This window comes from Pelodiscus sinensis, chromosome 4 (genome assembly GCF_052426305.1).
Source record: "Pelodiscus sinensis isolate ZL-2025 chromosome 4, ASM5242630v1, whole genome shotgun sequence".
Taxonomy (NCBI): domain Eukaryota; kingdom Metazoa; phylum Chordata; order Testudines; family Trionychidae; genus Pelodiscus; species Pelodiscus sinensis.
This window is the reverse complement of record NC_143055.1, coordinates 126,287,559-126,299,435: the sequence shown is the minus strand read 5'-3', so window position 1 is coordinate 126,299,435 and position 11,877 is coordinate 126,287,559. Positions and strand designations below refer to the sequence as shown.

The 11,877-nt window shown below is 49.9% G+C and overlaps 1 protein-coding gene across 1 annotated transcript in view; it reads left to right on the top strand.

Annotated features, from left to right (window-relative positions):
• The first annotated feature begins 1,035 nt into the window (after positions 1 to 1,035).
• FGF5 (fibroblast growth factor 5) overlaps positions 1,036 to 11,877 on the top strand; it is a 38,459-nt gene continuing 27,617 nt past the window's right edge. The window contains exon 1 of the mRNA XM_006110918.5: positions 1,036 to 1,394. Within this exon, the coding sequence (XP_006110980.1) occupies positions 1,097 to 1,394 (298 nt within the window). The 5' untranslated portion in view covers positions 1,036 to 1,096. The remainder of the gene's footprint in view (positions 1,395 to 11,877) is intronic.

The following is an 11,877-nucleotide window of genomic DNA, read 5'->3' as shown; positions in this document are numbered from 1 at the left end:
GCCTGTTTTGCAGGCAGCTCGCGGGGCAGGAGGCGCATTTCTCCGGCAAATGACACCGGGGCGTCGCAGAAAGGGAGACGCGCGGTTCTCGGGCTTCTTCAGGGTGAATCCAAGTGCGCATTGCCATGAATCATTCATTGCGGTCCCTGGGAAGGCAGAGCCGCCCTGAGCCCCAGCCAGCACGTGCCTTCGGCAAAGGGGGCCGCGGAAGGAGGGCGCGCACGGGACAGGAGGTGGGGGTGGGGTGCTTGGAGGCCCGACTCTCGAGATGGGCCCCGCACGGCTGGGAGAGAGGGGGAGGAGGGGCGATCCGTGCCAGGCAAGGTAAGCGAGGAGCGCGCTCCCCTGGGAGACGCACCGGTGGCGTGAAACGCCCCTTGCAGCCGCCCCCAAGGCCGGAGTTAGACTCCCTCCTCCCATTCAGCCCTAGCCCAGCTGGCGTGTGTCCCGGGGGTCCCTAATGCACAGGCTGAGCCTTGGCAATCCCCCCACGGGACACCCCCTCCCCCCCCGCGGGCCTCTAAGACTCACTTGAGACTGCTGCTCCAAATCCGAGCCGGCATCTTTAAGGGGGAGGAGAAGGAAGGGGGCTGCTGAATGACCCCCCCCCCCCCACCCTCCACCCCATGGAAGCGACCCATTTCCGCCGCCGCCTCTCCGGGGAGCCCATTTTGCGGCCCCCCGCTATGAATTATTTGCAGCCTTTGCCAGTGGATAGGAATCAGCCCGCTGGTGCGTAAAGAGCCGCTGGCGCAGCCGGCCCGCTGGCGCGACCCGCACCCCTCCATTGCGCACATGGGTGCTGCGTCCCCTCCACCCTTCACCTCTTCCTCGCGGGGACACGAGGGGCTTCCCCAGCCCGGCAGCCGGCGGAGCGGTGGATGGAGGAGCGAGCCTCCTTTAGGCACCAGGCATGCACGGAGCAGTGAGCTCACCCGGGTTATAAATATCTCCGTGCCAGCGCTGCGCTCTGGAGCTCCCGCGCTCGCTGCAGCCAGGGGGGCGATGCCTTCTGAGCGCAGCTAGCCGCGCCAGAGCGCACACGGGGCAGCAGCCTGGCACGCAAGATGCGCTGGGAGCCCGCCCGGCTGGAAGGATGAGCTTGTCCTTCAGCTGCCTCCTCTCCTTAGGCCACCTGATCCTCATCGCCGCGGCTCAGCAGGAGCGACTGGCCCCCGGAGCGCAACTCCGACCGGCTGCCGGCAACACCTCCTCCGTTCCATCACCTGCCGCCTTCTCGGCAGCCCAAGGGAGCGGGCCGGAGAGAAGCAGCGTCCAGTGGAGCCCATCGGGGCGCAGGACGGGCAGCCTCTATTGCCGGGTGGGCATTGGCTTCCATCTGCAGATCCACCCGGATGGCAAAGTCAACGGCTCCCATGAAGCCAACCTCTTAAGTAAGTTCCCTTCTCTGCCGGGAGACTCCCGCTTTGCCACAGGGGCGCAGGGCACCCCAGTCCCTTGGCTAGAATCCCCTCCCAGAACCACAGCACTGGGGCCATCGGGGCGCAGAGGCCAAGTTCTGCCTGAATGCCTTGCCGGCCGTGAGCACGGAACTAGTTAATACTGAGCCACGCCATGGGAAGGAGGGAGGGGGGGGGGGATTTTAAACATGCCATATTGTATCCTTCCCCGAGTTGGGTTTTTTCCTTTTCTGCCCTCGTTTGATTCCCCCCCCCCTTTTTTTTTGTTTACACCCGGGGCTAGAGATTAAGCAACACAAAACAAATCTGCGTCAAATAAATGGCAATTAGAAGTTGTAAACATCCAACTAGTTGATGAAACAAATCCCAGCAACGATGGTAATTTAAACCAGGTTGAAGGTTTTGAATAATAACGGTGCGCGCATGTTCGCCTTGGGATGGCTGTTGTGAGTGTGCATGAGTGTGTGTGCGCGTGTGTAAGAGTTATAAGAAAAAGAAAAAGTTCACAAAAGGCCTAGACAGTAGAGAGAAGCAAAAACTTAGATTTGAACGCCTGGGGCACCGTGTTCATAACTCTGTTTGCAGGCAACAAGGTTTGTATGTCCTGTTGCAAAGCTGGCCAATACTGTAAGTCCTATTTTGAATACAATAAGAACATAAGAAGGGCCATACTGGGTCAGACCAAAGGTCCATCTAGCCCAGTATCTTTGTCTTCCTACTGTGGCCAATGCCAGGTGCCCCAGAGGGAGTGGAAGGAACAGGTAATCATCAAGGGATCCTTCTCCTATCATCCATGTCCAGCCTCTGACAGAGACCAGGGACACAATTCCTACCCATTCTGTCTAATAAGCAGGGCTCCACACTTAACATAATCTACTCGCCTGTGGCAAGTAGATTTTAGCCCAGTGTGGCCGTGCAGCGCGGTCAGCGCATGCGTAGTGCGGTAGCGCGCAGCTGGCGAGCAAGTCTCACCGCTGCTTGGCGAGCCCTGCTAATAAGTATTGATGGACCTAACTTCCATGAACTATCTAGTTCTTTTTTTGAACCCTGTTAAAGCCCTGGTCTTCACAACATCCTCTGGCAAGGAGTTCCACAAGTTGACTGTGCTCTGGGAGAAGAAAAACGTCCTTTTGCTTGTTTTAAGCCTGCTACTTATTAATTTCATTTGGTGATCCCTAGCTCTTAGGTTAGGGGAACAAGTAAATAATTTTCCTTAATCACTTTTTCCACACCAGTCATGATTTTACAGACCTCTATCATCTCCCTCCTTAGTCTCCTCTTTTCTAAGATGAAATGTTCCAGTCTTTTTAATCTCTCTTCATGTAGCACCTGTTCCAAACCCCCAGTATAATTAATTTCACCCTAATGTCTCATCTCCAGCCAGTCCTAGGAGGACAGGCTCATCAATACATACTGTGAGTCAATGCGCCTATTCCCCTGCCCCCGTATCCCGGGCTGCTTAGAAATCACACAGAGGAGAGCCCGCAGACTTTGTGAGCGATGAGGAAAGCCCTCCAAGTAGCCTTGGGCAAGTCCGCTTGGGTTTGATTTCTCTGAGTCACTCTACACTTAAGGTTTTTACTTCACTTTCACCACCTTGGTGTGCCTCATTTCCTTCATAATGGATAAAGGACTATTGGATCCACTGCGCGGAGCAGGCTCCAGTCCCCCCTGAAATCACGGAGCTGTTCCCTTTGACTGCGCTGCTCTTTGCCTCGGCGGGTCTTATTGGCGTGTTGCCAGCTGGGATGTGTGCACGTTCTATCCGTGCGTTCTATCCGTGCGTTCTATCGTTCCATCGCTCCCTCCAAGCGTTCTATCCCGGAACGTACACACTCGCGCGCGCGCGCGGACAGACTCCAGGGCTATACATCAGGCATAGATTGGATGATGTGGGTTTGATAGTCCCCGGCCCGGGAGGGCAGGCTCCGCTGGTCCCTTCAGGCCTCCGGACGTGCCATACAGACCGTGTGGAGATGGTTTCGGTGCAGCCCGAGGGAATGGGGGTGTCAGCGGCTTTAGCTGCAGACATCCATGCAGAGCCTACGTGGCTGTCAGTGAGCGGCAGGGAATAGGCGCCCGAGGCACAGGCGATGTGGATGCGGATGGCATCAATGCAACGGTGTTGACTCCATGGAGAGTCCAGGGGCACGTCCCTAGGAGGCGGTGTCTGGGTCGGGTTCCTTCAGTCTGCAACGCTGGGGCCGGAGCGCTCCTAGACTGGCAGCGCTCCGCGGGGAGTCGGGGGCAGCTACCCTGCGAGCAGCCGGGGACTGGGCTTCCCGGGAGCAGAGGGCAGGGCGGGGTGAGCCTGCCCGATGCCTGCTGTGGTCCCAGGGGAAAGTAGCCGGTGATCGCGAGCCCCAGCCCGTCCTGGGGAAGCCCCCCTGGAGAAGTCCCCAGCCGGCCTGGGCACCAGGGCGCAGCGACCCTGTGCTCGCTGGGTTGGCGAGCTCGGGGCGGTCGAAGCTGATGCGGCTTCACTGGGCTGGGCCCCGGACAGATGCAGCCCCCGCAGGTCCCCCAGCGTCCTACTGCAGCTTTGCTTGGGGTCAGGGGTCTTCCAGATTTAGCGGCTCCTCGGGCTGGGGGTGCGCAGGCGGCTTGGGAGCCAGGGAGCCCCTCTCCCCTCCAGCACCCCCTCCAGCACTCCCCTCTACCTGGGACACCCCTCCAGTCCTCACTCCTCCGTTCCCCTATTGCCACTGGGCCCCGCTGCCTACTCCCCCGTCTCCACCACACCCGGGCTCCTTAGAAACCCCTAGGAGGAGAGACCCCGGAGTTTGTGAGAGAAGAGGAAAGGGAGCGCCGACCCAGCCCCATTGCAAACTCTCCCGGGGGGGGGGAGGGGCGGAGGTGTCAGCTCGCCCAGTATTGGACCCACAATGAAGGAAACACTCCAGGATTACCGGGACGGGGTTTCAAAACTGCCCGGTATTGGCCTAGCTGCTTCTGTTGAAATCGCTGCTGAAAACGTCTCCGACCAGGAGCAGAATTAAGGGCACCCAAGGGAGTTAACTTATTTCCTGTTAATGCAGCATTTTCATCGCTGCTCCCTGTATGAATGATACTGGACCAAGCTTCGTTTTAAAATCTGTCACATCATGAGGCTCCCATCACCTCTCCTGAGACTTTCCTGGAATCTAAGGCATTTTATTGTCAGCATTTCATGTATTTATTTGATGTTACACAGTCTACTTTTTTCAGTAGACTCTAGGTTTCATTGTATGTATCTCTTCACCTGATTGCCAATTTTAGATTGCCCCCCACCAGCTGTAAGTTTTACCTTTTCCCCCAAATGAATCTCCTTATGTCTCTTGGTCTTATCTCCTCTGGCCTTTGTTGATATTCAGTTTCACCCAATTCATCTGCTATTTTCATATACCAATTGTTTATTCCCTCACCTATATCATTAATAAACAATGAGTAGTTCTGAGTCACTTTAGAGACTAACATATATATATATACACACACACACACACACACACACACACACACACACACACACACACACACACAGTATCATGAGCTTTTGTGGGCAAAACCCACTTCCTCAGATGAGCTTGAGTGAAGAAAAAAAAAGGGTGACTCAGAATTGTACAATACTACATATATTTTGTTAGCTGCCACGGGACTACTTGTTATTAAAATTACAGACTAACGTGGCTACCCCTCTGACACTTCCATGCCATGAAGAATTTAGATAATATAGGGTTTAGTAATACCTAACACATGGATAGATAATGGTTTGAAAATGTAAAGGGCTATAGGGTATTCAAAATATCATGTTTATGTGACTAGGTAAAATATTAGATTAGTCCTGCAAGGACGGAACAGATTTATCCTTCTTTTGTATTCAGGGTCATAACTAATTACCACTCCATGAAAAGAAGTGTATTCTCCTTGTTAGCCTTGGACAGCCAACACAGCTAAACTAGAGTGAATCCTGTTCTATTTCTAAAAGTGCATTAGCACCAGAACTGTGCTCAGGGTTTCAGTCACTCACATCTATGCACCCACAGTGAAACATGTCACTGGAAGACCATCGGGTTGCACAGTTATCACTGGCGGCAGAATTTTGCCACCAGAACTTCTGTTACAAATGATTGTGCACAAGAAGGAAAGAAAGCAGCTTGATTTTTTGTTTCCAGGTAAAATCTGCACTTCTGCAGGGTCCCTACCAAGATAACACATCTTTTTAACAGCAAACTGTACACATTTGGCATCAAACGCCCTTCCACATCACCTTTATAGTTACTATTCAGAGTAGAACCCCATTTTGCTAAATACATACAAAGGGGATACTCATAATCAGTGGATAACAACCTTGCCAATAATATCTCACATGAAGTATCTGACACAAAGCACATTCCAGTTATGTCATATTCATATTCATAAGCATGGACTGCCTCATGACAGTGGGGAAGGGAGCACTCAGCCAGCAAAGCAGCTATCTATCCACTGTCTTGTCCAATTTGCCTGTCCTCCTGGGAACATAGTGGAAGTTAGTTCTGCAAGGATCAGCATTAATTCCATGATTAGCTGCTCCTTAGTACCCTCCTAGAGATGTGTCTCCTCCTTGACTCTTGATTCACAGCCCCACCAGCCTGATGTCCAGCTTGCTTCCCCAGGCTCTCGTGCAGCGGCGGACTGGCAATCGAAATAGGCCCGGGAAATGGGTTGAGAACGGCCCTCCCCATGACGTCACTCCTGCGTGCCCCTCCCCCTTTTTGACATCACCCCTGAATGCCCCTCCCCCTTTTTCTGTGTCCAGAGCCGCCTCTAGGTTTTTTGCTGCCCCAATCAAAAAATGTTTTGCCCCCCCCTTTTTGTCCAGGGAGGGTGCACGCACAAATGCAGCTTGCGTGGTTTGCTGGGGGTGCGCACACAAATGCAGCTTGTGCAGCTTCCTGGGGGGTGGAGCACGCGCTCCAGGGGGAGACCAAACCCCGGGGCATTTTCATCTCCTAGCACAAGCCCCTTCCTCTCCCACCCCTTCCACCTATTTTTCCCCCTTCCCCTCCCCTACCTGGCTTTTGCCTTTCAGTTTGTGGGGCTGGAGTCTGCAATCAAGCCTCAGCTGCTTCCGGGGCTCCAGACCAGACCATATGCTGGACCTAGAGCTGGGCCACATGGTGCAACGCTGAGCCGGGTGGTTTTAAAGTCCTGGGCCGTGATGTCACGCCACGCCCGGGCGTCTCCCCTCTCACTTGTTGCGTGGCAGTTGAGCACGCCACGCATGCGCTCCCTCGGCCCCATAGTGTCCTATACATGGCCAGCATGCAGCGCTGGGGAATTTAAAGTGCAGGGCTGCGGCGCCCTATCACAAATCCCCCTCCTCCTCCAGCAGCCGCCAGCCCACTGGGAAGTTCCCGGTATCTCGCTGGGCCGGTCTTCCCCTGCTCTTGTGTGTATCAAGGAGCATGTAGAAGACGTGAATCCTTCTCTTTCCTATCATCATCCATTTTAATTTGTAACCCCCTCCTCTTACACAGGTGGAAAAGGGGTACCCAAGTTAGCGTTTGATCCATACTTACACATACAACTCATCTACAGCCCCTGCAATATAGCTCAGTTTTATGCATAGACAAATGGTATCTCTAATTTTCTTCACTGGACGTAACATACCAACAGCAGACAGTATTATCTCGAGTTCAGCCTTGTTTGTTCTGTTGCTTCCTACCTAGACAGGATCACCTTTAAAATGATTTGACTAAGACCTGGAATAAACTACAAAATAGGAGAACATCTGAGATACTCGTGGCCAAAGACAGTCATCATCAGCATTCTTCACCCAGAAAGGTCCAAGATTCAGTGTGTTTTCCTGAAGCATCATAGGAAGATGTGAAAAGAGGGTAGTAAGTAAGGTTGTGAATGGTTAACTGGTAAACTGGTAAGCATCACCCTTATTAGGTGATGCTTATCGGTTACGGTTAACTGGCAAGGGCTGGAGCAGCCCTTGGCTCACTGCAGGCTCACTGCTTCAGCCCGGTGGGGCCTGCCTTAGGCGGAGGTGTGGGGGTGCTTCAGCTCGGCATGAACATCAGGGCCGGCCCACAACATTTTGGAACCCGAGGGGGGGAGCTCAAATGAGGCCCCCGTGTCCCCTCGCTTGGGCCAAAACTCTGCAAGGTCTCAATTCTGCCTCCTTCCTGTTCTACTCCTCTCATGGTCCTGCTCTGCTGCCTACATATGCACCAGCAGCAGACACGATTTTCTACACCCTGGGTCCTAGTGGTGCCCCCCCACAGTCTGGCACCTGAGGTGGCTGCCTCAGTTCACCTCATGATAGGGCCAGCCCTGCTAAGCAGCCCCCACCTGCAGTGTGTGTGGGGGGGGGGGTGGGGGGAGCATTTCAGCTCACCTGCCCCCGTTTAAGTGCTTAACTAGTTAAACATAACATTTAACGGGTTAACTGATTAAACAGGATTTTACATCCCTAGTAGTGACTTTCAGAGGCATTACACAGACAAGGGTGTTCACACAAAAAGGAAAGGTCCATAGACTTACCAAATAATTATGAAGCAGATCATGCTCCCAGGATCCAGGAGCAAAGGAGGGCCCCTTCTCAAGTGTAATAGGGCTGGTAAGGTCCTTCCACAGCCACATTCCCTTTTCAGTGACCCTGAGACATTCAAAGATCTACATGTGGGGAAAGTGTGTGCTGAGTGAATGAATGCCTCACAAGAAGACTAAACAGCTTTGGATAGATCCTGCCATGCATTAAAAAATAGCCAAGCAACAAGAAATAGTGATCAGTTCTTAACATGGCAAAAAGTTAACAGAAGGTGCTCCAAGGATGTTTTTTAATATATTCATAAGGGAACTGGAAGAAGGGTGGACATTGGACAGTGATGCATTTTCCAGCTGATTCTAAATAATCTGTGTGTGCCAAGATTAGAGAAGATTGTGGGGAACTTTGTCAGGGCCTTATACATCTAGGCTACATCTAGATTGCATCCCTTTTTCGTAAAAGGGATGCAAATTAGATGTATCGCAATTGCTAATGAAGCGGGGATTTAAATCTCCCCCGCTTCATTAGCATAAAAATGGCTGCCATTTTTTTTCGGCACGGAGCTTTGCTGGAAAAAGCGCCAGTCTAGACGCAGATCTTTTTGAAAATAAAGCCTTTTCCGAAAGATCCCTTATCCCTTATTTTAAGAACACTTCTGGGTTCTAAATTCAGTGTAACCACTCCAGAAACCGTACCTGAGCGTTATTGTGAGCAGCACGATGAAAAACTCTGCTGAATGTGCAGCAGCAATCTAAAAGGGGGAAAAAATGTAGAACTGGATAAAAATGGGATAGAAAATATTATAAATGGATAAACATCAATTTATAATATTAATTATAATATGTTCAGTATTATTTTCTATCCCATTATTGTGTTCAGTTCTGGCCACCCCATGTTACAATGGAGCAGTAGAAACAGAAAGGGTTCAGAGAGAGGCAAAAAATGATCAGAGACTTTTGTCTGAAGAGAGATTGAAAGGAATGAAATCATTTAGGTTAGGGTAGAAATCAGAAGGATCTCAGTTTTGAAATTTTTCCCTATATGTGAACTTTGGGGCTCTCCATGACACAGTGGGAGTCACTTGCATAGAGCAACTTTTAGGATCAGAGCCTAGGAGGTATTTTCAATGATAGAGGTATACAAAATAACCTGTGATATAGAGAAGGTAAATCAAATGGTCTTACCTCTCTTTTTGGAGAATACAAGAACAAGGTGACATTCAATGAAAGAGAAAGGTGACACATTTGCAACTGAAGAAAAGAATGTGTTTTAAAACCAGGGAATAATTAATGGGTAGAATTAATTGCTGCAACACCCCTGAGGCCAAATGTTTTAAAAGTGAGTAGGGAAATGGAGTGCTCAGATACTTGAAAGAGGCTGGATTTTCAATACATGCTGAACATTCACCCTGTTTGTGGTGTCTCAAATTGGACATCCAAAAATTGAGGTACACAATATTATTAGTAGCTTCAGGGGGTAGCTGAGTTAGTCTGTTACAGTGACTTTATTAGTGACTTCTGAAAATCTAAGCCTAAAAGGTTAGTAGGATTCAGAAGAGGGTAAGGCATCTGTATGGATGCCAAGCACATGTGCAGTTACTGCCCAGAGTTTATATACATTTAAAAATAAGCAATATGCCGCCTTAGTCCTAAATCACCCACTTACTGATGAGAGTTAAGAAGCAGGTTAACATATGAGCAAGTGATTCCATAATCGTCCATGACTGGGTTGCTTCAGCTTCATCGGAAGCATTTGGTACTGGCCAAAGTCAGAGACAGGACGTCAAACTAGATAAACCACTGGTTTGATCTAACTCCTATGTTCCTGGGCATTGGCTGGGTGGGGCCAGAAGGTTTGAGGGGGAGTGCACCTTGTTAACACGCACACCCTGCTCAAACACAAGGGGACAGAGAATACAGGCAAGCGTGTACACTTCTCAAACCTCTCCATGTGAGTGAGACCTGAGAGCAACTGCAGCAGAGACTCTGTGGTCAGGAAGTAGAGGGGCAGTTCTATGGACCCAGGCCCGGATTCTCAAAAGTATTTTGGCTCCTAACTTCCATTGGTATCTATAGACATCAGGAGCCTAAATACCTTGGAGGATCTGAGTCCCAGAGCCAGAGACCCAGCTTCTCAGTGCCAATACAGATGGTCTTTGCTGCTTGTGGACCTTGAGGTTTGGGAGGTGGAACCAGGGTTTGTTCTATGCACCTTGCACAGAGTTTATTTTCCCTCTTAACCTCCTTCTGTCAATTTTTATCCTGGGAAAGGGTGATCTGGTCCTGTCTCCAGTGCATTTCATTACGGCTCCAAATCTCACCTATGAAATTGGCAATGGCTTCCATTCTCTAGGAGACACATTATCTCTGATCCACAACACAGCTCCTACATATCATCAACACAACAGACTGGAGGCAGCATATGGCCTGCAATATGGCTCCAAAACTCTCTGTTTTGAACAGCAGCATGTAAATAACATCTCACGTTAGATTATCTGCGCCTAAGTGGGTCACACCAACCGTAAAAGAATCTGCAGAGTGGGGAGAATGGAAGAAACGCAGGTGAATCAACAGTTCTGTGATCTACCCTTCCAATGCAGAAGGTATGCTACATCTAGCGAGGCTGCAGTGTGACTATGAGGTCAGAAGAGAATTTATAAGGCCGATTCTAGCCAGAAACATGCTGGTCTCTCCTATTGAAATCTGTGGAAGAATGTTCTAGTCAGGAAAAGCGTCGGATTGGATTCCAAAGACCTGTGTTCAGTTTTTGCCATAAGTACAGACTTCCCATGCAAATTAGCACAAGTCACTTCATCTGCCATCTCCTCAAGTTTCCCTTAAGAAAAATGGGCATCATATTTCCTCACTGCAGAGTGGTGTTGTGAAGCCAAAACCCATTAACGTTCTGAGGAACTCAGATGTCACAGTAATGAGGCTACCAAAGTAGCGAGATACATCACATATATGAAGTTGGAACCGAGCCCTGTCTATATAAAGGGTTAAGCATGGGACAGGTACTGTCTGAATATGCTTTTGATTAGGGTCACCAACTTCCTTCTCACAACTTTCTACTCCCCTGTCTTAGCCCTTCAGTACCACCAACCAGATTTTTTAATGGACCGCTTAGCAGTGCTGACTGAAGCTACCAGGGTCCCTTTTCAACCGGGCATTCTGGTAGAAAGTCAGACATCTGGCAATCTACATTTTGATAAAGAACTTCTCTGTCCTTAAATCAGAATATCCTTGCTGATGTGGGCTCAATCAAATCTCACAGGCTCAATCTGGCATTTTTCTTGCATACCAGAACTCCCTCTGAAATTCAAAAGAGAAGTGAATGCTCAAGGGTTGCAGGATAAGATGGGAACATTCATGATATTCCACAACAGTTTTATAAAAGGGGTCTTATTTTGTTCATTTTTAAAAGCATATTGGAACCAGAATATTTCCATCCACAAAATTCACTCTGAATCAGAAAGGCATAGTGTCAAGCATAGCACATCCCCCCACATATATTTATATGCAATATTATACACTATTAAGCAGTTATTCCACCAGTATGCAGTTTATATAATTTCTTCTGCCACAGTGGAATCAACAGTGCCGCTGATCAGTTCATTCAGTGGCGTTTTGCACAGCGAAACTATTGGTTAGACTGCTCAGAGAATATTGATCTTATATAATACATGTTGTTGAGTATGCCTGTATTTTTTGGGGAAAATTCTGCTATTTATGCCAGTTTGGGTATGTCTACACTACCCCGCTAGTTCGAACTAGCGGGGTAATGTAGGCAAACCGCACTTGCAAATGAAGCCCGGGATTTGAATTTCCCGGGCTTCATTTGCATAAGCCGGGCGCCGCCATTTTTAAATCCCGGCTAGTTCGAACCCCGTGCCGCGCGGCTACACGCGGCACGGAGTAGCTAGTTCGGATTAGGCTTCTAATC